Source organism: Staurois parvus, unplaced genomic scaffold (genome assembly GCF_062004578.1).
Source record: "Staurois parvus isolate SC_StPar_1 unplaced genomic scaffold, SC_StPar_1.0 ptg001115l, whole genome shotgun sequence".
Classification (NCBI taxonomy): domain Eukaryota; kingdom Metazoa; phylum Chordata; class Amphibia; order Anura; family Ranidae; genus Staurois; species Staurois parvus.
The window spans coordinates 128130-155857 of NW_028318911.1; the positions used below are offsets into that span (position 1 = coordinate 128130).

At 49.5% G+C, this 27728-nt stretch overlaps 1 protein-coding gene across 2 annotated transcripts in view; it reads right to left on the minus strand.

Moving 5' to 3' along the window:
- Positions 1–554: 554 nt before the first annotated feature.
- The window catches only part of TIPE2 (TNF alpha induced protein 8 like 2), a 43373-nt gene continuing 16199 nt past the window's right edge, over positions 555–27728 (minus strand). For both annotated transcript variants that reach the window (XM_089658963.1, XM_089658962.1), the window contains exon 2: positions 555–2928. In XM_089658963.1, the coding sequence (XP_089515089.1) occupies positions 2362–2922 (561 nt within the window). In that variant the 5' untranslated portion in view covers positions 2923–2928 and the 3' untranslated portion in view covers positions 555–2361. The remainder of the gene's footprint in view (positions 2929–27728) is intronic.

Sequence of the window (27728 nt, forward strand, 5' to 3'; positions counted from 1 at the left end):
TAATGTGGGATCTAATGTGGGATTCAGGGTCCTGGCAGATCGGATTTTCCTTTATACACCACAAAAGGCAGCTAAAACTAAGCAAGAGAACCTAAAGATTTTAAATGGACATTTGGGGCCTCCAAATGTTTTCAATGAAAGCCCCTCATGAGGGAACTATGGAGGCCGCTATAGATGACCTCTCCAATTGGCTGGTTGACCCTCTCGTTTCCATAATTTGAGTCGTTCACCTGGAACAAATATGTGCATAAGGCCTTACAACTTTGCTCCGATTACCATACTTGTACCTTGCCAACCAGGCAACTAGTATTTTTAGAAGGTCAACAATAGCAATTGGGGCCTCCAAATGTTTTCAATGAAAGCCCCTCATGAGGGAACTATGGAGGCCGCTATAGATGATCTCTCCAGTTGGCTGGTTGACCCTCTCGTTTCCATAATTTGAGTCGTTCACCTGGAGAAAATATGTGCATAAGGCCTTACAACTTTGCTCCGATTCCCATACTTGTACCTTGCCAACCAGGCAACTAGCATTTTTAGAAGGTCAACAATAGCAATTTAGTCCTCCTAAGATTACTTTAAAGTGGGCAAATTGTAAAGAATATCTTAACCGTTATACATTTTTTACGTATTTTTCACATCAGAGATGACACGGCCTGTATACCAGTTCTGGTTTGGTTTTCAGGTAAAAACAGATCTCAAACATCTTGCTTATTCACTATTTTTGTTCTGAAGGCGCCTCCATTCTCCATTGCACCCAACAGCGAAATTCAAGCACTTCTATATCTGTACCAAATCTCTGCAAGTTGAACACCATCTAGTTTTCAAACATGCCACATGCAGACATTAAAATGTGTAAACAGAACCTCAAACTGGGTGGCATAATTCAAAAAAGTAAGTATTCCCTAAGTTATTTGCAGTCACGTATGGAGTAAATCGGTGGTCATAAAAAAATGTAGCTACACAGCAACCATAAAGTCTACAAGTTCATGAGATTCTACGACCATTATTGAATTCTTCGTGTTGAAGATTCAGAACCTGAAACACCACAATGTTCATCAAGGTGGGAAGAGATGCTTCTTCCCTTTTTGGTTTTCCAAAGGTGGTTTCTCATTTTTGGTCTTTTAAAAAAAGACCTGTGCAGAAGAAACACATAAAGTCACGTGACACTGGTGGTCTTGTCCATAAAAGTTCATGATATTTTCCGACCATTATTGAAGTCTTCGTATTGAAGATTCAGAACCTGAAACACCACAATGTTCCTCAAGGTGTGAAGAGATGCTTCTTCCCTTTTTGGTTTTCCAAAGGTGGTTTCTCATTTTTGGTCTTTTAAAAAAAGACCTGTGCAGAAGAAACACATAAAGTCACATGACACTGGTGGTCTTGTCCATAAAAGTTCATGAGATTTTCCGACCACTAAAGAACGCTTCATGTTGAAGATTAGGAGCCTGAAACAGCACAGTGTTCATCAAGGCAGGAAAAATTGCATCTCCATTTTTTGGTTTTTCAAAGGTGGCTTCTCGTTTTTGGTCTTTTAAGAAGGTCTGTGCAGAAGAAACACAAAATGGTGACAGGACACTGGTGGTTTTGACCATAACATGTACAAGTTCCTGAGATTTTACGACCACAAAGGGACCCTTGTATTGAAGAGTCAGATCCTGAAACACCACAGCGTTCCTGAAGGTAGGAAAAGATGCAAACCCCCTCTAGGTTTTCTAAAGGTAGCTTCTCGTTTTTGGTCAAGGTGGCTTCTCGTTTTTGGTCTTTCAAGAAAGCCCGTGCAGAAACAACACAAAACTGTCATGTAACATGGGTGAAATCTACAAGTTCATTAGATATTACAACCATTAAAGGTTGAAGATTAGGAACCTGAAACACCACAATGTTCCTCAAGGTAGAAAAACATGGATCTCCCTTTTTGGTTTTTCAAAGGTAGCTTCTCATTTTTGGTCTTTTAGGAAGGTTAGTGCAGAAGAAACACAAAACTGTCACGTGAAACTGGTGGATTTGACCATAAAATCCAGTTCATGAGATTTTACAACCATTAAAGAACTCTTCGTAATGAGGATTCGGAAACTCAAACACCACAGTGTCTTGCTTGCTCAACCTCCAATAAGTAATGTCCTCAAGGTAGAAAGAGATGCATCTGCTACGGTTTTACAAAGGTGGCTTTTTGTTTTTGGTCTTTTAAGAAGGCCTGTGCAAGAAGAACACAAAATGGCTACGTGACACTGGTGGTTTTAATTAGCAGAACTTTCTGTCCCCAAAAAATGGGAACCTCTTCAGTTCAGCAGTAAATACCGGTTCAAGCACCTGGACATTCCAGCCAATCTGGAATAGTGGTAATTTTGACCATGCTGTCCATCATAATTTTCCCTCATCAATCAATTTGTTCATTCCATGGCAAATCTTCTGCAAGTGGGGCCTCATAGACCCCTGCGGGTCGTATAGCTGGCCAAGCATATCCTTATTTGCAAAGTGGTTGAAGACGTGTTGGATGCGGCCATGGGATTTGGGAGTCAAGTGTTTGTCAACGAGGCGGAGGAGCAAGTTCTTACATTCCATGAGGATCTCCGGTAACACGTCCTTCTCGTATGTAAAGTCTACTTCGTAGAAACTGATGGCGGTCATTGCTCCGTTATGCAGTTTGTTCTTAAAGTCCTCAGCCAGCACCAGTTCCTCAGGGCTGAACCGGTTGTGGCGGTATAGGACGCCGATCTTCACAGCGATCTTTATCAGGTTCTTGATGACCTTCTGAGACTCAGCTTTGTTTTTGGTGTACTCTTTTGAGACGCGGTACAGCTCATCTAGAACCTCACTGCTGGTCTCGTCGATGAACATGTTGACGACGGACTTGCTGGCCATGCGACTCAGGATCTTCTTTTGCGCCTGGAGGGCGAGGTCTTTAGAACTGAACGCCTCCATGGCCTCCTAGGGAAAGACAGAGATACAGATATGAAATACAAGCTGGAGATGAAAATAGACAAGACACATTTTTGAAGACCAAGAACTAATATGGAGGAAACCATTAATATGAAATACGAGCTGGAGATAAAAAATAGACACTTTTTTGAAGAACAAGAACCAATATGGAGAAAACCATTAATATGAAATGAAATAAACATGAAATACGAGCTGGAGATAAAAATAGACACTTTTTTGAAAACCAAGAACCAATATGGAGGAACCCATGAACATGAAATACGAGCTGGAGATAAAAATAGACACTTTTTTGAAGACCAAGAACCGATATGGAGGAACCCATGAACATGAAATACGAGCTGGAGATAAAAATAGATACTTTTTTGAAGACCAAGAACCAATATGGAGGAACCCATGAACATGAAATACGAGCTGGAGATAAAAATAGACACTTTTTTGAAGACCAAGAACCGATATGGAGGAAACCATTAATATGAAATACGAGCTGGAGATAAAAATAGACACTTTTTTGAAGACCAAGAACCAATATGGAGGAACCCATGAACATGAAATACAAGCTGGAGATAAAAATAGATACTTTTTTGAAGACCAAGAAACAATATGGAGGAACCCATGAACATGAAATACAAGCTGGAGATAAAAATAGATACTTTTTTGAAGACCAAGAACCAATATGGAGGAAACCATGAATATGAAATACGAGCTGGAGATAAAAATAGTCACTTTTTTGTACACCAAGAACCAATATGGAGGAACCAGAGGCGGACTGACAACTCATGGGGCCCCCGAGCAATAAGGGATCATGGGGCCCCTGTGTCCTTGCCCACACTCAAACCACACCCAAAAAAGCCTATGAAAGGTACCAGGGGCATCTCATGGGGCCCCCTTCTGACCCCGGGCCCTCGGGCAGTGACTGAGTTCCCAAATGGTCAGTCCACCCCTGGGAGGAACCCATTAATAAAAGCATAAATGATACTTTTTCTTTTTGATACAGTTGTTCATGTTGAAGTATATCTAATGCCCAAAACATTTTTTTCCCCTTTAAATCAAGACAGACAAAAGGTGCATTCTGATTGGCTCGCTGCACTTTGTACATTTGTCTGACTCTGCAGTGGTCAGCGGCTGTGGCACTTCGGGAGTTAAGTAGAGGCTTCCTATGGCTAATCTGTCTCCTCTTATCTTTTTGGCCCAGAACTGGGGGCCCTCCCCAGCACCAGGCCAGGGCCATGATGGGGAGGGGGGGGGGATTCTGGAATATAATTTCCGGGACGGTCAAACCAGTTTTTCGAACTCTGATATACAAAAGCCCTCAAAGAATTCTCCGCACCTGAGGACACAATGGGAGGATTTTTTTTCTTCTCTCCCTTCTGTGCCGTGTCGCGTCCGACATAATAAAAGTTTGTTTGAACAGCGATTGAAACAGGAAGTCTTTCCTGCATCCTGCGTGTCGGACGCAACGCGTCTTGTCTGGGTAACGCTTCTCAATACACAACACGGGCATTTCAGAGATCCAAGGCGGGACTTCAAATCTTTAAAAAAACGAAGATCAGGCTATTTATATTTTGCCTTTCCTGGTTCCAACCCCCCCCCCATCAGCATGCCAATGAGATTTTCCATTTGCATTACGTATCTGATTTTAGACTCACTGGGTCTCTGTGCTTCTCTAGGCAATGCAGGGAGATCATATCTGGTGGAAAGGGGCATCTGTGTGTATTTTGCATCCATTAAATTCAGTGGGCGGAAAAAACACAAAAAAAGATAGATTGCAAGCTCCAAGGAGCAGGGTCCTCCTAACGCTCTTGTATTGAACCGTTTCGTTGCTGTATTGTCTCTTTTTATATTGCAAAGCGCTGAGCAAACTGTTGGCGGTATCAGGGGCGGACTGACCATTCGGGCACTGGGTTAGTAGGGGGCCCATGAGATCCCCCTAGTACCTTTCATGGGCTTTGGATCCACATTGGAGATCCATGGCGTGCTGGTGACATCCTTCTCCTCTGACTGTTCCTGGGATGGGAAAAATAGGCCCGGGCATTTTGGACTGAGCAGCCCCACGCCCAGGGACCCTTTCCTTGGAGTCTGGTGGTGGAAGACCAGCGAACTTTGTGACCCTGGCGGAACGCCAATAGTGTCTGTAGATTTTTCGGGGGGGTTTTTTACAATTTTATATTGTATTTTTTTTTGTAGGAACCCGTTGGAGCTTTGATGAGAAAGAAAGAAAGAAAGAAAGACAGAAAGAAAGAAAGGAAGGAGAGACAGAGGAAGGAAGGAAGGAAGGAAGGAAGGAAGGAGAGACAGGGAAAGGAAGGAAGGAGAGAGAGAAAGGAAGGAAGGAGAGAGAGAAAGGAAGGAAGGAAGGAAGGAAGGAAGGAAGGAAGGAAGGAAGGAAGGAAGGAGAGATAGGAAGGAAGGAAGGAAGGAAGGAGAGATAGGAAGGAAGGAAGGAAGGAGAGATAGGAAGGAAGGAAGGAAGGAAGGAGAGACAGGGAAAGGAAGGAAGGAAGGAGAGACAGAGAAAGGAAGGAAGGAGATATAGGAAGGAAGGAAGGAAGGAAGGAAGGAAGGAGAGATAGGAAGGAAGGAAGGAAGGAAGGAAGGAAGGAGAGATAGGAAGGAAGGAAGGAAGGAAGGAGAGATAGGAAGGAAGGAAGGAAGGAAGGAGAGATAGGAAGGAAGGAAGGAAGGAAGGAAGGAAGGAGAGACAGGGAAAGGAAGGAAGGAAGGAGAGACAGAGAAAGGAAGGAAGGAGATATAGGAAGGAAGGAAGGAAGGAAGGAAGGAAGGAAGGAAGGAAGGAAAGAAAGAGATATAGGAAGGAAGGAAGGAGAGAGGAAGGAAGGAAGGAACGAAGGAGAGATAGGAAGGAAGGAAGGAAGGAAGGAAGGAAGGAAGGAAGGAAGGAGAGACAGAGAAAGGAAGGAAGGAAGGAAGGAAGGAAGGAAGGAAGGAAGGAAGGAAGAAAGGAAGGAAGGAAGGAGAGACAGAGAAAGGAAGGAAGGAAGGAGAGATAAGAAGGAAGGAAGGAGATGCAGGGAAAGGAAGGAAGGAAGGAGAGACAGAGAAAGGAAGGAAGAAAGAAAGAAAAGAAAAAAAAAGAAAAGAAAGAAAGAAGGGGGGAGAGAAGACACAAGACTGCCAGGGAGTGTGGGCGGGGCAGATACAGGAGGAGAGGGCGGGAGGGGGAGGGGCAGAACCAGGTTTCTCTCCTCCCCTGCTTATGGTGGTGGGGGAACTGTCAGCACAAGGGACAGTCTATCCTGACAGAACGCGCAGAAGTGCTGCAGGAGATGAGGAAGGGGTGGCTGCAGGGGAGCATACAGGAGCCCAGGGCAGCAGGGGATGGATAGGAGGAGCGGCACATAAAGGAACCGGACCGTGCATTTCTCTCCTGCCGCCACTGAATGCCTGCAGGAGGGAGAGGAGGAGAAGCATGCATTCAGTGGCAGCAGGAGAGAAATGCACGGTCCGGTTCCTCTATGTGCTGCCCGGCCGCCCCTCCTATCCAGGCGGCCCCAGCCCACAGGGCAAATGCCCAGTGTGCCCTATGGCCAATCCGGGCCTTTCTCCCCGCACCGTACAGCATGGTGCTGCGGCACCATGCAATTTGGCAGGTGTGAAAATGTGCATGTTTGTAGATGTATGGGGTGCCATTGACCATCATTGACACCATCAATAGCACCGCCGTGCGTCTGCTGAAGGGCAACGCGTTTCTGTGGGTGTCTACCAACACGCATAGATGTGAGCCTAGCCTAACATAGACATGAGATCCCAGACACCCCCTAGGTCAGGGGTAGGCAACCTGCGGCTCTCTAGCTGTTGTGGAACTACATTTCCCATGAGGCATTGCAACATTACAAAACTGACAGTTACAGCTATGACTTGCAGAGGCATGATGGAACTTGTAGTCCTGCAACCGCTGGAGAGCCGCAGGTTGCCCACCCCTGCCCTAGGTGACTCTAGATGTATTTCTAGCGTTGTATAAAGGACGCTGTTTGGATGGTTATGCAAGAATTCTAAAAAAGCAGAAGTTGCCAAACTCCTCCGACTGATCTCCTCTGCGGGATGTCACGGGTTACTAAACCACGGCGATTCCTAGTAAACCCGATCGGTTGCGTAAAACGGCCACTTCCTTAAAGGAACGGAAACTACAAGAGAGAGAACGACCTGTAAAACTAAACTAAGAGAACGTTTTACAGAACAAAGAGAACTAAAGGGCCAAGTCCAACCCCTGAAAAACACCCCCACACCATAATCCCCCCTCCACCAAACTTTACACTTGGCACAGTGCAGTCAGGCAAGTACCGTTCTCCTGTCAACCGCCAAACCCAGACATGTCCATCGGATTGCCAGACAGAGAAGTGTGATTGGTCCCTACAGAGAACATGTCTACACTGCCCTGGAGTCCAGTGGCGGCGTGCTTTACACCACGGCATCCGAGGCTTTGCATTGCACTTGGTGATGGAAGGCTTGGATGCAGCTGCTCGGCCATGGAAACCCATTCCATGAAGCTCTCTACGCACTGTTGTTGGGCTCATCTGAAGGCCACACCAAGTTTGGAGGTCTTTAGCTATTGACTCTGCAGACAGTTGGTGACTTCTGCGCACTGTGCGCATCAGCATGCACTAACCCCGCTCACACCAAGTTTGTAGGTCTTAAGCTTGGTGAGTGCGTATGCGCAGAAATCACCAACTGTCTGCAGAGTCAATAGCTAAAGACCTCCAAACTTGGTGTGGCCTTCAGATGAGCCCAACAACAGTGTGTAGAGAGCTTCATGGAATGGGTTTCCATGGCCGAGCAGCTGCATCCAAGCCTTCCATCACCAAGTGCAATGCAAAGCGTCGGATGCCGTGGTGTAAAGCACGCCGCCACTGGACTCTAGAGCAGAGGAGATGTGTTCTCTGGAGTGACCAATCACGCTTCTCTGTCTGGCAATCTGACGGACGTGTCTGGGTTTGGCGGTGGCCAGGAGAACGGTACTTGCCTGACTGCATTGTGCCAAGTGTAAAGTTTGGTGGAGGGGGGATTATGGTGTGGGGTTGTTTTTCAGGGGTTGGGCTTGGCCCCCTAGTTCCAGTGAAGGGAACTCTTAAGGTGACATTTTGGACAATTTCATGCTCCCAACTTTGTGGGAAGAGTTTGGGGATGGTCCCTTCCTGTTCCAACATGACTGCCCACCAGTGCACAAAGCAAGGTCCATAAAGACATGGAGGAGCCAGTTTGGGGTGGAGGAACTTGACTGTCCTGCACAGAGTCCTGACCTCAACCCCATAGAACACCTTTGGGATGAATTAGAGCGGAGACTGCGAGCCAGGCCTCCTCCCCCGACATCAGTGCCTGACCTGACAAATGTGCTTCTGGAAGAATGGTCCAACCTTCCCATAGACACCCTCCTAAACCTTGTGGATGGCCTTCCCAGAAGAGTTTAAGCTGTTGTAGCTGCAAAGGGCGGGGCCAACTCAATACTGAACCCTCCGGACTAAGACTGGGGGGGCCATCAAAGGTCATGTGCGTGGAAAGGGCGGGGCCAACTCAATATTGAACCCTACGGACTAAGACTGGGGGGCCATTAAAGGTCATTTGCCTGGAAAGGGCGGGGCCAACTCAATATTGAACCCTACGGGCTAAGACTGGGGGGCCATTAAAGGTCATGTGCGTGGAAAGGGCGGGGCCAACTCAATATTGAACCCTACGGGCTAAGACTGGGGGGCCATTAAAGGTCATGTACATGGAAAGGGCGGGGCCAACTCAATATTGAACCCTACGGGCTAAGACTGGGGGGCCATTAAAGGTCATGTACGTGGAAAGGGCGGGGCCAACTCAATATTGAACCCTACGGACTAAGACTGGGAGGCCATTAAAGGTCATGTGTGTGGAAAGGGCGGGGCCAACTCCATATTGAACCCTACGGACTAAGACTGGGGGGCCATTAAAGGTCATGTGTGTGGAAAGACCAGCGGCCCAATACTTTGGGCAATATAGCGTAGCGCACTCACCAGGGGTGGACTGACCATTCGAGCACTGCCCGAGGGCCCGGGGTCAGTAGGGGGTCCCATGAGATGCCCCTGGTACCTTTTTCATAGGCTTTTTTGAGTGTGGGCAAGGACACAGGGGCCCCATGATCCCCTATTGCCCGAGGGCCCCATGAGTTGTCCTCACACGTCTAGCAAACTTGCACGTGTTCACATCTTCCAAAATGCACGGTATCGCAGCACCACACATTTTGGTTCAGTGTGATTCGAAAAATCGCACTGGCACCTTTTTTTTTTTCACGCGTTTCACACCCATGGTCAGCCCACTGCAATGAATGGGCTTCCCTAAAACGTGCATCATGGGAACACACAAAAAGCGTGGAAGCTCCACGCCTCCTGGTGTGAATGAGCCCCGCGTCACGCATTAACGTGTGTTGTGTGTAACTTTTTTTTTTTTCTGTGGTTGAACTGGATGGACTTTTGTCTTTTTTCAGCCAGACTAACTATGTAAAATTATGTCAAGACAGTCCAACTAAAGCGATTGTCCCGCCAACGCACCGATGCATCCCGAATATCAGGCGTGTAATGCATTGAACTATGATGCGTTGTGGTGAATGCTATTGAAAAGCGCGTTGCGGTGATCTGCGCGATTCTGTAACGCAAAGATAAAATGGTTGTATTTGCCGCTTCCACCATCTTTCCCACAATACCCGGTTATTGGAAACAGGCAACCGGCGTTACATTGTTGCCATCTCATCAAGGATCAGAGCCCCGCCCTCTTTTTTGCTTCATCCGTGGCGGTGAGAACGGCGGCAGGCGAGATCATGTCATACATGGATACGCTTTGTTGTTCTAAGCCGGGTGGAGTCGGGAACTGTCAATAAAGCCACCGAGGTTGGCGGAGTTACCGAGTCACCTGACCCGCCCTTCTCGCCTTCGACAGCCAAGAACGGAATTTGGATGGCGACCAATTCCCGATGGAAGAGGAGAGATGGGAGGCTTTTTTTTTTTAATATGAAAGATAATCACAAAAACAATTAAATCTCCTCTAAGCCAAACACAACCGGATTGCCCAGTCTTCAGTCTTCCCCATACACCTTACAATCTGACCGTACAATCTCTGTAGACCTAACTAATCTATCCAATCAATGTGTATCCAATCAGCAAGGACCTTGCAGGACAGAGTTGATGGCAGATCTAAAGGAGATTGAGTGTATGGCCACCTTTAGAGATCGATTGGGCAAGACTGATCTCCTAAAAGCTGGTAGCCTTCCAATTACTTTTCAGGAGCCCATTCACACATGTGCGACCTGTCATGCGACTTTGGGGGTCCAACGCCGCAAAGTCCAGGGGCGGACTGACAACTCATGGGGCCCCCGGGCAAAAGGGGATCATGGGGCCCCTGTGTCCTTGCCCAAACTCAAAAAAGCCTATGGAAAAGGTACCAGGGGCATCTCATGGGGCCCCCTATTGACCCCGGGCCCTCGGGCAGTGCTCGAGTTTCCAAATGGTCAGTCCGCACCTGGCAAAGTCACATGTCAAGTCGCACTCCATGTGTCCCGATGAGTACCATTCACACATGTGCGACCTGTCATGCGACTCTGGGGGTCCAACGTCGCAAAGTCACATATCGAGTCGCACCCAGGGGTGGACTGACAACTCATGGGGCCCCCCGGGCAATAGGGGATCATGGGGCCCCTGTGTTCTTGCCCACACTCAAAGCACGCCCAAAAAACCCTATAAAAGGCACCAGGGGCATTTCATGGGGCCCCCTACTGACCCCGGGCCCTCGGGCAATGCCCAAGTGCTCGAATGGTCAGTCCGCCCCTGGTCGCACCCCATGTGTCCCAATGAGTACCATTCATATCTGTGCGACTTGTCATGCGATTTTGGGGGTCCAACATTGCAAAGTCACATGTCAAGTCGCACCCCATGTGTCCCAATGAGTACCATTCACACATGTGCGACCTTTCATGCGACTTTGAGGGTCCAATGTTGCAAAGTCACATGTCAAGTTGCACCCCATGTGTCCCAATGAGTACCATTCACACATGTGCGACCTGTCATGCGACTTTGGGGGTCCAACGTCTCAAAGTCACATGTCAAGTTGCACCCAGGGGCGGACTGACAACTCATGGGGCCCCCGGGCAATAGGGGATCATGGGGCCCGTGTCCTTGCCCACACTCAAAGCACACCCAAAAAACCCTATAAAAAGGTACCAGGGGCATTTCATGGGGCCCCCTACTGACCCCGGGCCCTCGGGCAATGCCCAAGTGCTCGAATGGTCAGTCCGCCCCTGGTCGCACCCCATGTTTCCCAATGAGTACCATTCATATCTGTGCGACTTGACAGCAGTTCCTGCACTACTTTCGTCCAACCTGAGGGCCATAGACTTCAGTGCAAACCTTACAAAGTCTGAATGATATGCACGCGACTTTGTAGGGCACAAACATTCGTCCTTGGCCAGAGTCGCACTCATCCAAAGTCGTGTCAAGTCCACGCAATGAAAATCGCACCATTTAGAAGTCGCACATGTGTGAATGGAGCCTAAACAAAATTCTCTGCAGAAAATCCTGGCCGATGGAGGGTTAAATAATAATGGCGTCGTACCGCGCTCAGTCACAAATTGGCGGCGCACGCATTAAGCTCGGAGCCAACGACCCGGTTGCCGGATACATGGAAAATTCCTACTTAAATCTCCATTAGCCATCCATCACCATGATTGGGGCTTAATGGGCTCGAAGGCGGTGAGGCGTAGGCACCCTTGTGCGCCGTGTTAACCCATTCGCCGCCGCCATACCGGTCGACTCCACAGGCGACGCTAATTAATAATTCTTCGTGCCTTGTTGTTGTCTTTCCCTCCCGTTGTGGATTTCCTGACTCCGCGTAGAAACAGCGCGCTTCTTGTATCAATTTCCGTGCTCCAGGCGACACGGACAGCCGACCGCCTCCCCTCTGTGCGATTTGTTTAATCCAAGAGAGAACGTGGCTTCTGGTGCTGCGTAAACATTAGCACATGAAGTGTTGGTGGAGCGCCGGGACCCGAGGGTGGTGTTGGTGGACACGAAGGTGGTGTTGGTGGACCTGAAGGTGGGCGATCCCTATCATACGGGGTGTCCCTAATGGTAAATTAGCAACTGAAGTGTTGGTGGAGCGCCGGGACCCGAGGGTGGTGTCGGTGGACCCGAAGGTGGTGTTGGTGGACCCGAAGGTGGTGTTGGTGGACCTGAAGGTGGGCGATCCCTATCATACGGGGTGTCCCTAATGGTAAATTAGCAACTGAAGTGTTGGTGGAGCGCCAGGACCCGAGGGTGGTGACGGTGGACCCGAAGGTGGTGTTGGTGGACCCGAAGGTGGTGTTGGTGGACCCCAAGGTGGGCGTTCCCTATCATATGGGGTGTCTCTAATGGTAAATTAGCAATTGAAGTGTTGGCGGAGCGTTGGGACCCGAGGGTGGTGTTGGTAGACCCGAAGGTGGTGTTGGTGGACACGAAGGTGGTGTTGGTGGACCTGAAGGTGGGCGATCCCTATCATACGGGGTGTCCCTAATGGTAAATTAGCAACTGAAGTGTTGGTGGAGCGCCGGGACCCGAGGGTGGTGACGGTGGACCCGAAGGTGGTGTTGGTGGACCCGAAGGTGGTGTTGGTGGACCCCAAGGTGGGCGTTCCCTATCATATGGGGTGTCTCTAATGGTAAATTAGCAATTGAAGTGTTGGCGGAGCGTTGGGACCCGAGGGTGGTGTTGGTAGACCCGAAGGTGGTGTTGGTGGACACGAAGGTGGTGTTGGTGGACCTGAAGGTGGGCGATCCCTATCATACGGGGTGTCCCTAATGGTAAATTAGCAGATGAAGTGTTGGTGGAGCGTCGGGACCCGAGGGTGGTGTTGGTGGACCCGAAGGTGGTGTTGGTGGACCCGAAGGTGGTGTTGGTTGACCCGAAGGTGAACGGTCCCTATCATATGGGGTGTCCCTAATGGTAAATTAGTAATTGAAGTGTTGGCGGAGCGCCGGGACCTGAGGGTGGTGTCGGTGGAACCGAAGGTGGTGTTGGTGGACCTGAAGGTGGGCGGTCCCTATCATACGAGGTGTCTCTAATAGTAAATTAGCAACTGAAGTGTTGGCGGAGCGCCGGGACTCGAGGGTGGTGTTGGTGGATCCGAAGGTGGTGTTGGTGGACCCAAAGGTGGTGGTTCCCTATCATATGGGGTGTCTTTAATGGTAAATTAGCAAATGAAGTGTTGGTGGAGCGCAGGGACCCAAGGGTGGTGTCGGTGGAACCGAAGGTGGTGTTAGTGGACCTGAAGGTGGGCGGTCCCTATCATACCAGGTGTCTCTAATGGTAAATTAGCAACTGAAGTGTTGGCGGAGCGCTGGGACCTGAGGGTGGTGTCGGTGGATCCGAAGGTGGGCGTTCCCTATCATATGGGGTGTCCCTAATGGTAAATTAGCAAATGAAGTGTTGGCGGAGCGCCAGGACCCAAGGGTGGTGTCAGTGGACCCGAAGGTTGTGTTGGTGCACCCGAAGGTGGTGTTGGTGGACCCGAAGGTGAACGGTCCCTATCATATGGGGTGTCCCTAATGGTAAATTAGCAATTGAAGTGTTGGCGGAGCGCCGGGACCCGAGGGTGGTGTTGGTGGACCCGAGGGTGGTGTTGGTGGACCCGAATGTGGCCGGTCCCTATCATACGGGGTGTCCCTAATGGTATCCGGAGTCATCAGAATGGAGTATAAAGGGTGAGAGCGCCACACCTGTGTCACCAACCCAGCAAACATCTATGAGATAAAAGATCAGAAGGTAGGCCAACACGTTTCGGAGGCTCAACTCAAGAGACGAGATAAGACCAATAATACAAATAATATTATTTGTACCAAAAAAGGAATAACTAATAAAATAATCATTATGTGTCATCTATTATTTATATACACTATATTAACCCAAGTATGGTCCTCCTGCCTCTCCACGCACATGACCTTTAATGGCCCCCCAGTCTTAGTCCGTAGGGTTCATTATTGAGTTGGCCCCGCCCTTTGCAGCTATAACAGCTTCAACTCTTCTGGGAAGGCCGTCCACAAGGTTTAGGAGGGTGTCTATGGGAAGGTTGGACCATTCTACCAGAAGCACATTTGTCAGGTCAGGCACTGATGTCGGGGGAGGAGGCCTGGCTCACAGTCTCCGCTCTAATTCATCCCAAAGGTGTTCTATGGGGTTGAGGTCAGGACTCTGTTCAGGACAGTCAAGTTCCTCCACCCCAAACTGGCTCCTCCATGTCTTTATGGACCTTGCTTTGTGTACTGGTGGGCAGTCATGTTGGAACAGGAAGGGGCCATCCCCAAACTCTTCCCACAAAGTTGGGGGCATGAAATTGTCCAAAATGTTGCCTTAAGAGTTCCCTTCACTGGAACTAGGGGGCCAAGCCCAACCCCTGAAAAACAACCCCACACCATAATTCCCCCCTCCACCAAACTTTACACTTGACACAATGCAGTCAGGCAAGTACCGTTCTCCTGGCCACCGCCAAACCCAGACACGTCCATCAGATTTCCAGACAGAGAAGTGTGATTGGTCACTCCAGAGAACATGTCTCCTCTGCTCTAGAGTCCAGTGGTGGCGTGCTTTACACCACAGCATCCGACGCTTTGCATTGCACTTGGTGATGGAAGGCTTGGATGCAGCTGCTCGGCCATGGAAACCCATTCCATGAAGCTCTCTACGCACTGTTGTTGGGCTCATCTGAAGGCCACACCAAGTTTGGAGGTCTTTAGCTTTTGACTCTGCAGACAGTTGGCGACTTCTGCGCACTGTGCGCTTCAGCATGCGCTGACCCCGCCCTGTCATGTGACGTGGCCTACCACTTGGTGGCTGAGTGGCTGTTGTTCCCAGTTGATTCCACTTTGTTATAATCCCACTAACAGCTGAGCGTGGAATATTTAGTAGCCAGGAAATGTCACGGATGGACTTATTGCACAGGTGGCCACCTATCACGGGACCACGCTTGGAGTCACTGAGCTCCTGAGAGCGACCCATTCTTTCACCAATGTTTGTAGAAGCAGTCTGCATGCCTAGGGGATGATTGTATACACCTGTGTCCATGGAGGGGATTGGAGCACCTGAATCCAATGATTGGGAGGGGATTGGAACACCCGAATCACATGATTGGGAGGGGATTGGAACACCTGAATCACATGATTGGGAGGGCGGGTACAATACGTTTGCCAATATAGTGTATATTTTATGTATGTTTTAGGTTTCTCATATGTATCTTCCATGAATTTCTCCTGAATGTCCTGTGTATCTCGTGTGAATCTCTTATATATCACCCCCCCCAGGGTGCCATCAGTGGTGGCTAAGGATGCAGCAGGTACAGCAAGCCACTGCTTCCTTAGTAACCATTGACAGCTGAATCCAGGCCGAATGCCCTAGGGGTGTCAAACTGGCGGCCGTCCAGCTGTTGCCAAACTACAAGTCCCATCATGCCTCTGCTGTTGGGAGTCATGCTTGTAACTGTCAATCTTGCAATGCCTCATGGGACTTGTAGTTTGGCAACAGCTGGAGGGCCACCAGTTTGACACCCGTGACCTAGACATTTGGACGAACGTCCAAACAGCCAGTACTAATGTTCAGGCTGAACGCTAAGCTCATCCCTAACAGGTGGCTCGGGGAGGAATGAGAGGATTCTGCACGTGTATGGCCAGCGTTACATTACTGTGTTGCAGCTTATATGAGATTGCAGCGATTGGGGTGACATTATTATTATACAGGATTTATATGGCGCCAACAGTGTGTGCAGCGCTTTACAATATAAAGGAGGGGGGGGGGCAGTACAATTACAATACATTTCAGTACAGAAGGAATAGGAGGGCTCTGCTCGTGTAGCTTACAATCTAAATACAATAATAACATGAGATTGCAGTGATTGGGGTGACATCTACTTGATCTGATGAGATCCCCTCCCGTGTACTGGCAGGACGCCACGCTCTACACCTCTCTGCAGGCTTTGGCACACAGCAGGTAACCGTCTTGCTTGCACCATGCAACCGCTTCCAAAAACTGTTAGCTCCAGGGCATTGGCTCCCGACTATCCGCAGAACTCGAATTTCCACCAGGATCTGAAGGCGTTCCTAGCTGACAGGGTAACCTGCTAACCTTCCAACGTTCCCTTCACACCCGGGCAGGGGCGGACTGACAACTCATGGGGCCCCCGGGCAATAAGGGATCATGGGGCCCCTGTGTCCTTGCCCAAACTCAAAAAAGCCTATGAAAAAGGTACCAGGGGCATCTCATGGGGCCCCCTACTGACCCCGGGCCCTGAGGCAGTGCCCGAGTGTCCAAATGGTCAGTCCGCCCCTGCACCCGCGGCCGCTGAGTCTCATATACATCACAGGGACTAGAATATGTCTCCAATAAGTAACAAAAGTTGAAGTTTCTGTTGCAACATTGTAGCCACAATTGCATCATGGAATCTTCGCTGCGTCTTTTAGATTTGTTCTTCCATATATTCATTACTGCATTTACACCCCTGCGATCAGGGGCGGACTGACCATTCGGGCTCTCTGGCACTGCCCAAGGGCCCAGGGTCAGTAGGGGGCCCCATGAGATGCCCCTGGTACCTTTCATAGGCTTTTTTGGGTGTGGTCTGAGTTTGGGTGAGGACACAGGGACCCCATGATCCCCTATTGCCCGGGGGCCCCATGACTTGTCAGTCCGTCCCTGCCTGCAATTTAAAATCGTGCGACTTGTGTGCAATTTCAGCAGATTTCGGAAGACTTTGTGACTTGTGCAGATTTTCAACGATTTCTTGCAATATTCTATGTTCTATGTATGCAAAAATCGCAATTAAACTGCAGAAAAAGTCACGCGAGAACGACTTTAGAAACTGCGCCGCAACAAATCGCACGTGTTAAAGCGGAGCTCCACCCAAAAGGGGAAGTTCCGGCTTTAAACCTTTGTCCCCCCCCCCGCTCCCCATTAAGGATCGGCACCTTTGGGGAGCGGGTACCCAGATTTGACAGGTACCCGCTCCCACTTCCGCCGCGATCGCCTAGGCCAGGGGTAGGCAACCTGAGAGCCGCAGGACTACAAGTTCCATCATGCCTCTGCAAGTCATAGCTGTAACTGTCAGTTTTGTAATGTTGCAATGCCTCATGGGAAATGTAGTTCCACAACAGCTAGAGAGCCGCAGGTTGCCTATCCCTGGCCTAGGCGATTGGAAGCGGAAGTTGTCCCCCCCCCCCTCCCTCCCCGTAGTCTTCTGGGACACGTGACAGGTCCCAGAAGACTACGGGGGCCATTCACAAAGCGCAGCTCTTCTCGCGCATGCGCAGTGGGCATAAAGCCGCAAGCTGTCACAGCCGGGTGCCCACACTGAAGATGGCGGCGCCGGGGAGAGAAGACGGCCGGTGAAACCAGCCGTGGTGAGGACAGTGCTGGATTGAGGGACAGGTAAGTGGATGTATTTTAAAATACTGTAGCTGCCTTTTTTTTTTTTTTCCAGGTGGAACTCCGCTTTAACACACTGACTTTCAAATTCATTACCCTAGGTTCACATCTGTGCGGGTGGTGCCGCTGAAGATCCGCACGAAAATCCGTGCAGCCATACCACCCGCACTGCGGCGGCCATTCTGCCACTAACTGCCACTGACTAACTGCCACTAACATCCCCAGTGACACTAATACAGTGATCAGCGACTTACATCAGGACTGCGGCGGGCATTCTGACACTAACTGCCACTGACTAACTGCCACTGACATCCCCAGTGACACTAATACAGTGATCAGTGACGTACATCAGGACTGTGGCGGGCATTCTGACACCAACTGCCACTGACTAACTGCCACTGACATCCCGCTGACACTAAGGCTAGGTTCACATCTGTGCAGGTGGTGCCGCTGCGGATCCGCATGAAAATCTGTGTCGCCGCACCACCCACACAGAGGAAAGCGGACCAGCGTGTCATTAGTTCTAATGGCACGCCGCCAGCACTGGAAAACGCAACTGCACCGGGAACCTCGGCTGCGTTTTCCAAAGAAGAGCAGGGACTTCCTTCCCTGCGTGTCATGGGGCACAGGAATCCATTCAAATAAATGGGCTCTCGTGACTGTGCAAAACGCACCCGCACGGCCGCATAGATGTGAAGCGGGGGTAAGATGCGATTTCAAGTGAGATTTAAATTTGCAAATCGCGCCTGAATTCGCACCGGTATGACCGGGCTCTTAGGCTCAGTTCACACCTATGCAGTTTGCGTTTGATCCGTTTTGTGTTTTTGCACATGCGTTTTTGATGCTTTGCAGTTTTTTCTTTTTTCAACTTGTTGCTGGGAAGAATAAAACGCATCAAAAACGCATTAAAAAATGCATCAAAAACGCACTACATGCTTTTCTGCAGCGTCTCCATTGAAGTCTATAGAAACTGAAAACTCAACATTTTCCGTTTTTACACTTGCATTTTTGGTGCGTTTTTTACGCTTTTTTCATTTTTTAAAATGTTTCTTGTTGCTAGGCAGAATTGAAACACAAAACGCAGCAAATATACATTAAAAATGCACAACATGCTTTTCTGCAGCGTCCCTGACCCTTTCCAAAAAACGCAGCGGGTGAAAACGCCGAGATGGGAACCTGTCTCATAGGAAATCATGTTAAATAGACTGTAGTGCGTTTCCGAAAAAAAAAAACGCAAAACGCAGCGGAAAACGCTTAGGTGTGAGCCTAGATTAAATGTACAGATCTACTGCCACTGGCGACTGTCTGCATCCTGATACATAAAAGATGAGCCACACACAAGGCCTCCATTCATCAAGCTGCAAAGGCCTTTAATGTGCGCTCAACGGCACGCAAGGCAGGCTAAAGCGACACTCAGGCCACTTTATTATGCTTTACCAGGGGCCAGGGGCGGACTGACCATTTGGAAACTCGGGCACTGCCCGAGGGCCCGGGGTCAAATGCCCCTGTTACCTTTTTCATAGGCTTTTTTGAGTTTGGGCAAGGACACAGGGGCCCCATGATCCCCTATTGCCCGGGGGGCCCCATGAGTTGTCAGTCCGCCCCTGCCAGGGGCACATATAGGTAAGTTATGCTTCCTGCTTTGCAGCGCAGCACATCGGCTCTGCTTTCCTGCTGGAAGTCTATGAGCCGGCTGATTCATCAAAAACAATGCCCTCCCTGTGCGGCCGACATCTGATCTCAGCAGCTGATGAGAAGGGAGGTTGGCTGAGGGTGGGACAAATGCAGAGCTCCCTCTACTGGTGAGTCTTCAAATCGCTATATTCATTCGTTGATGATGTCCTGACTACATGGCTTGCTGGCTGCAGAATGGAAAGACGGGGAATGCGTCACCATGGAGGAACTCGTAGTTCATGACTTCTTTAGGTTGTCAGCACCTGGACTCTGCCTGTACACAGATCTGGGAAGGTGTTGGCGGAGCGGTGCGGAATGATTGGGCCGTGACCACACTGTAACTGAACTCTGTGCAAATATACTGCGTGGTCAGAGATCAGACAGGAGTAACCGATGACAGATGGAACCGAATTGTGAGCTACGCCGATCAATTCAACTGTCACAATTCCCTACATGTTCTATGATATATAGGCGGGGCCCCAAGTGTCATTGGTCTGGAACCCCAAGTGTCAGTGTGTCATTGTTCTGGACCCCCAAGTGGCAGTGTGTCATTGTTCTGGGGTCCAAAGTGTCAGTGATTCATTGTTCTGAGACCCCCAAGTGTTATTGTTCTGGGATCCCCAAGTGTCAGGGTGTCATTGTTCTGGACCCCCAAGTGTCAGGGTGTCATTGTTCTGGACCCCCAAGTGTCAGTGTGTCATTGTTCTGGGACCCCCAAGTGTTATTGTTCTGGGATCCCCAAGTGTCAGGGTGTCATTGTTCTGGACCCCCAAGTGTCAGGGTGTCATTGTTCTGGACCCCCAAGTGTCAGTGTGTCATTGTTCTGGGACCCCCAAGTGTTATTGTTCTGGATCCCCAAGTGTCAGGGTGTCATTGTTCTGGACCCCCAAGTGTCAGTGTGTCATTGTTCTGGATCCCCAAGTGTCAGTGTGTCATTGTTCTGGATTCCCAAGTGTCAGGGTGTCATTGTTCTGGGATCCCCAAGTGTCAGGGTGTCATTGTTCTGGGATCCCCAAGTGTCAGGGTGTCATTGTTCTGGATCCCCAAGTGTCAGGGTGTCATTGTTCTGGGATCTCCAAGTGTCAGGGTGTCATTGTTCTGGGCTTCCAAGTGTCATTGTTCTGGGACCCCCAAGTGTCAGTGTGTCATTGTTCTGGGCTTCCAAGTGTCATTGTTCTGGGACCCCTAAGTGTCAGTGTGTCATTGTTCTGGGACCCCCAAGTGTCAGTGTTTCATTGTTCTGGGACCCCCAAGTGTCATTTTTCTGGGACCCCCAAGTGTCAGTGTGTCATTGTTCTGGACTTCCAAGTGTCATTGTTCTGAACCCCCAAGTGTCAGGGTGTCATTGTTCTGGGGTCCAAAGTGTCAGTGTTTCAATGTTCTGGGACCCCCAAGTGTCAGTGTGTCATTGCTCTGGGGGCCATCAGAGGGTTGTTGCACCATCCCCACCACTCGGCTTCCTGTCCACCTTCTCATGGTGACAAGTGATGGGCTCCTGTGGCCCCTCCATCCCCCAACCACAACATAGAGCTCACTATAACCCAGCACAGTAACCCGCAGCCTTCCCTGCCATGCAGGAGCCGAGCAGGGAAGGGGCCACGGAAGCCACTCCCACCGTAAGGCTGATCTCTAAAAACTCTGAAATGACCAATTAGAGGCAATGACAGCAACTGAACCGGAATCAAGGATTTCCTGCAATTTAAAGGGTTTTACAAAGAAAAGGATCTCTGAATGTAAAGCCGACATAATCCCATCCATGCCAATGTCACCTTGTGTGTAATTCCACAGCTGTCATTAACCCCTCCCCCTCCAGAGGATCCCCCCCTCGCCTTCCTGAGGATCCCCCCCCTCGCCCTCCAGAGGATCCCCCCCTCGCCCTCCAGAGGATTCCCCCCCCCCTGCCTTCCAGAGGATCCCCCCCCTCGCCCACCAGAGGATTCCCCAAGTGTCAGGGTGTCATTGTCCTGGGGTCAAAAGTGTCAGTGTTTCATTATTCTGGGACCCCCAAGTGTCAGTGTGTCATTGTTCTGGACCCCCCAAGTGTCAGGGTGTCATTGTTCTGGGACCCCAAGTGTCAGGGTGTGATTGTTCTGGACCCCCAAGTGTCAGTGTGTCAATGTGTTGGGACCCCCAAGTGTCAGTGTGTGATTGTTCTGGACCCCCAAGTGTCAGTGTGTCATTGTTCTGGACCCCCCAAGTGTCAGTGTGTCATTGTTCTGGACCCCCAAGTGTCAGTGTGTCATTGTTCTGGACCCCCCAAGTGTCAGGGTGTCATTGTTCTGGGACCCCAAGTATCAGTGTGTCATTGTTCTGGGACCCCAAGTGTCAGGGTGTCATTGTTCTGGGACCCCAAGTATCAGTGTGTCATTGTTCTGGACCCCCCAAGTGTCAGGGTGTCATTGTTCTGGACCCCCCAAGTGTCAGGGTGTCATTGTTCTGGGACCCCAAGTGTCAGTGTGTCATTATTCTGGACCCCCAAGTGTCAGGGTGTCATTGTTCTGGACCCCCCAAGTGTCAGGGTGTCATTGTTCTGGGACCCCAAGTGTCAGTGTGTCATTATTCTGGACCCCCCAAGTGTCAGGGTGTCATTGTTCTGGGACCCCAAGTGTCAGGGTGTCATTGTTCTGGGACCCCAAGTGTCAGTGTGTCATTATTCTGGACCCCCAAGTGTCAGAGTGTGATTGTTCTGGGACCCCCAAGTGTCAGTGTGTCATTGTTCTGGGACCCCAAGTGTTAGGGTGTCATTGTTCTGGGACCCCCGAGTGTCAGGGTGTTGTTATCGCCCTCCAGAGGATTGGGGGGGGGGGGGCCCTTTCTGTCCAGGCCATTTTTTGTGATACGGCGCTGCGTTACTTTCACTGACAATTGCGCGGTCATGCAACACTGCACCCAAATGAAATATTTGTCCCTTTTTTTCCACGAATTGAGCTTTCTTTCGGTGGTATTTGATCGCCTGTACGGTTTTTATTTTTTGTGCAATAAAAAAAAAGACCGACAATTTTGAGAAAAAAAACAACATTTTTGACTTTTTGCTATAAAACATGTCCAGTAAAAAAGCTTAAAAAATCAAATTTCGGCCAAAAAGTATTCCGCTTCGTGTCTTTGCTGAAAAAAAAATCCCAATACGTGTAAATTCATTTTTTTACGTAAAAGTTGCATCTGCAAATGGCGGTATAGATATATTTGGATTTTTTTTAAATATTAGAGTTGGGGGCGATCAGTGACTTATAACAGGACTGCGGCGGGCATTCTGACACTAACTGCCACTGACTAACTGCCACTGACATCCCCAGTGACACTAATACAGTGATCAGTGACTTATAGGAGGACTGCGGCGGGCATTCTAACACTAACTGCCACTAACTGCCACTGACTAACTGCCACGGACATCCCCAGTGACACAAATACAGTGATCAGTGACTTATAGCAGGAATGCGGCGGGCATTCTGACACTAACTGCCACTGACTAACTGCCACTGACATCCCCAGTGACACAAATACAGTGATCTGTGACTAACAGCAGGACTACGGTGGGCATTCTGACACTAACTGCCACTGACATCCCACTGACACTTATACAGTGATCAGTGACTTATAGCAGGAATGCGGAGAGCATTCTGCCACTGACTGCCACTGACTAACTGCCACTGACATCCCCAGCGACACAAATACAGTGATCAGTAACTTACAGCAGGACTACGGAGGGCATTCTGAAACTAACTGCCACTGACATCCCACTGACACTTATACAGTGATCAGTGACTTATAGCAGGAATGCGGAGAGCATTCTGCCACTGACTGCCACTGACTAACTGCCACTGATATCCACAGTGACACTAATACAGTGATCAGTGACTTATAGTAGGACTGCGGCAGGCATTCTGACACCAACTGCCACTGACTAACTGCCACTGACATCCCCAGTGAAACAAATACAGTGATCAGTGACTAACAGCAGGACTACGGTGGGCATTCTGACACTAACTGCCACTGACATCCCACTGACACTTATACAGCGATCAGTGACTTATAGCAGGAATGCGGAGAGCATTCTGCCACTGACTGCCACTGACTAACTGCCACTGACATCCCCAGCGACACAAATACAGTGATCAGTAACTTACAGCAGGACTACGGAGGGCATTCTGAAACTAACTGCCACTGACATCCCACTGACACTTATACAGTGATCAGTGACTTATAGCAGGAATGCGGAGAGCATTTTGCCACTGACTGCCACTGACTAACTGCCACTGATATCCCCAGTGACACTAATACAGTGATCAGTGACTTATAGTAGGACTGCGGCAGGCATTCTGACACCAACTGCCACTGACTAACTGCCACTGACATCCCCAGTGAAACAAATACAGTGATCAGTGACATATAGCAGGACTGCGGCGGGCATTCTGACACCAACTGCCACTGACTAACTGCCACCGACATCCCCAGTGACACTAATACAGTGATCAGTGCTAATAAAAAGCACTGACACTGCACTAAAGGCGATGGACAGGAAAAGGTTAACATCTGGGGCGATCAAAGGGTTAACTGTGTGCTGTGTGTGTGTTTTACTAGGGAGACATGCTGCTTTGTATGGCTGTGCTATGCAGAGCCATACAAAGCAGAATGCTGGAGCTAACAGGGGAGAGATCTGTATCGTTTACACACATACCTCTCCCCTGTCAGTGTTCCTCAGCAATCGCCAGGCAGGCAATCTCCGGCCGGGACCTGGCGGTCGACAACCGTAGCCGCCAATGGTGTCGCACGTAGGGTGACCCGCGCACACACCCCCTACCCGGAAATGCAAAATCACGTATGTATACATGATTTTGTGCAGCACCGCCGCCCTGTAGCAGTATTTATGCTATAGGGCAGCAGGGAAGCAGTTAATTCCCAGTGATCCCGCCTTGTTTTGGGCACTTCCTGTTATAGGGTGACAACGCTCTGTCCCTGTCTGCCAATCGTACTCTTGTGTTGTCACCCTGTCCATTGGAGACATACATTACTATGGCATGGTTAACGATTGTCCCCATCAGGAAACCCACCTTGGAAATTTCCATGCAGCCATCGCAGGGGGTGCATGTAGACTGGAAGTGGCTGCAAAGAGGCTGCAGGAGATCAGCAGCACTGAGATGCAGCAAGGGATGGAGAAGCTAAAATCGAGTATTACATTGTCAATGAAACCACTTTGCATTCCACTTTTTAGTGAGAGGCGCTGCAAGCAACCTTCCATGGGAATCTTAGAGCTGCTTGTGCCTCCCGAGCGACTGGATGACAGGCAGAGGGCTGCAATGCAACGCTGGGGCTGCAAATCTGGTTGACAAACAAGCAGGAGGTTTGGCAGAACGCAGGAAGGAAATGTCGACGAGAAGGAGGATGTGGGCTGGTTGTCTCTTCGCAGCGAGGTGATCACAGTGTGCAGATCCATGGAGGAGACGACCCCAACACTGAAATCTATGAAGAACAAAATCAGGGCAGGAAATGATGGGGAATCCCCCCACTGGGGACACCGGCTAAACCACGTTTGATATGGTGGCTAAATCAGGGGTGCTCAACCTTCCTGATATGGGGGGCCTCAAGTGTGGCCCCAAAATCACCACAGGGCCGCACATAGAATAAATGAATATTTGTGGTCAGAGACTGCGGACATAGTACAGGAGATGGTCAGAGACTGCGGACATAGTACAGGAGATGACCAGAGACTGCAGACATAGTACAGGAGATGGTCAGAGACTGCAGACATAGTACAGGAGATGACCAGAGACTGCGGACACAGTACAGGAGATGACCAGAGACTGCGGACACAGTACAGGAGATGACCAGAGACTGCGGACACAGTACAGGAGATGACCAGAGACTGCAGACACAGTACAGGAGATGACCAGAGACTGCAGACACAGTACAGGAGATGACCAGAGACTGCGGACACAGTACAGGAGATGACCAGAGACTGCGGACATAGTACAGGAGATGACCAGAGACTGCAGACACAGTACAGGGATGACCAGAGACTGCGGACATACTACAGGAGATGGTCAGAGACTGCGGACATAGTACAGGAGATGACCAGAGACTGCAGACATACTACAGGAGATGGTCAGAGACTGCGGACATAGTACAGGAGATGACCAGAGACTGCAGACATACTACAGGAGATGGTCAGAGACTGCGGACATAGTACAGGCGATGACCAGAGACTGCAGACATACTACAGGAGATGACCAGAGACTGCAGACAGTACAGGAGATGAGCAGAGACTGCGGACACAGTGCAGGAGATGACCAGAGACTGCAGACACAGTACAGGAGATGACCAGAAACTGCAGACACAGTACAGGAGATGACCAGAGACTGCGGACATAGTACAGGAGATGGTCAGAGACTGCAGACAGACTACAGGAGATGGTCAGAGACTGCAGACATACTATAGGAGATGATCAGAGACTGCAGACATATTACAGGAGATGGTCAGAGACTGCAGACACAGTACAGGAGATGATCAGAGACTGCAGACATGATATAGGAGATGATCAAAGACTGCAGACACAGTACAGGAGATGACCAGAGACTGCAGACATAGTACAGGAGATGGGCAGAGACTGCAGACATAGTACAGGAGATGATCAGAGACTGCAGACATAGTACAGGAGATGGGCAGAGACTGCAGACATAGTACAGGAGATGGTCAGAGACTGCAGACATAGTACAGGAGATGGTCAGAGACTGCAGACATATTACAGGAGATGGTCAGAGACTGCAGATATATTAGAGAAAACTGAGAAAAAAAATAACTGTTGTCACCGAAACAGGATAAGAGGGAAAACCTTCCAGTGGGGACACCGTTGTCAACTGAGGAAGAGGAGACAACCCCTTTGTAGAGATTTCATCTCAACTTCCTGTGGTGTCACCTGGACAGGAAGTGAAGGGAATGTCCCTCCAATGAGACACAGACAGCAAACAATACAACGACGGAACTCCGATTCCTCCCTACGGTGTCCAAAAACAAAAACAATCTTTAAATCCTCTTACGGAGATCGGGATTTCATCGTAAAAGCGGCGCCATTCCAGATCCACGGACGCCGAGATCCGACCGAAGGGGCGAGCGAATACAGAACGGCTATGACGGGTTTTTTCGCCCTTTGCCCCGATCAGGTGGACCGAGTCCTCCGGCGTTGGGGGGGATGGGCAGCACGGGGCGGACTTCAATCTTATCTTCTGGGAAATTCAAATCCGTTGGCGCCTTCGAGGGACTCCAATGTGTTTGGAACTTCGAGAATTCTGGGAGAGGCGACTTTTTTTTTTGTATTCTCTACGGGAAAGCGAGATTCAAAGATTCCTGCGTGCGTGTCCATGCAGGACCAGAGGAATGAAGGGAGAGCCTTTCCCCGGGACAAAGGGGAAAAAAAATTTGATCGCGGTGTCACTCAAATTAAAAAAAAAAAATCTATTTGTACGTTGGGACGTGCGGGAAATCATCGCACATGCGTCTGAAGATTTCCAGCGTGCTGGCAATTTTCTCAGATCAAGCATTTGGTTCTCTTTTCATGAATATCATTTAATGATATCAAATATATTGCAGGAATGAAACACAGAGGTCAAGGGTCAGGCTTGGGGCTGTGTTGTCAGTCCGGGGGGGGGGGGGGGGGGGGCTTACGTCTTTTTTTGCCGCAGGATTTACAGCAGGCTGGTGTACAAGCAGCGGCGGACTGACCATTCGAGTGCTCTGGCACTGCCCGAGGGCCCGGGGTCAGTAGGGGGCCCCATGAGATGCCCCTGGTACCTTTTATTGGCTTTTTTGGGTGTGGGCGAGGACACAGGGGCCCCATGTTCCCCTATTGCCCGGGGGCCCCATGAGTTGTCAGTCCGCCCCTGTGTACAAGGCCGCAATGCAAACCTATCAGGACCAACCTGCCATCAATGCCGTTGGCCGGACTACCTCCAGCTTCAGTGCTCTGTGAGCCGCGGACTCGGAGCAAGCATGCAGCCAGTGAAGTCGCAACTCCTGATTCCTGTGCTCCGAGTCAGCCAATCAGATGCTGAGGCCAGGAAGCGGAGATTGATGAAGGGAGAGGTGTTATCTTTTTAGGAGGAGGAATGCAACCGGCCGAATTTGGCAAAACAATAGAATCTGATAATACAAAATCTCGTGTCTGAGGGAAGCTGCAGGACGAGGCGGATCATTCATCGATAGGTCAGATCGCGAAGTTTCCTTCCCTCAACCGGAAGACTTTCCCGCACTTTGCGATGAAAGGTGATGGCTGTTTGATGTTTTCAAAATGAAATAAATTGTGTTGGAACCATGTTTGTCCTGGATTGCTACAGGTCTCTTCTGAATCTCCTATGAATCTCCTATGAATATCCTATGAATATCCTACCTATCACTTATGAGTCTCTTATGAATCTCTTTCGAATCTCCTATGTCTCACTTATGAATCTCTTATGTATCATTTATGAATCTCCTATGTGTCTCTTATGAGTCTCCTATGAATCTCTTATGTATCTCCTATGTATCTCTTGTGAATCTCCTATGTATCTCCTATGAATCTCTTATGTATCATTTATGAGTCTCCTATGTGTCTCTTATGAGTCTCCTATGTATCGCCTATGAATCTCCTATGAATATCCTATGTATCTCTTGTGAATCTCCTATGTGTCTCTTATGTATCTCCTATGAATCTCTTATGTATCTCCTATGAATCTCTTATGA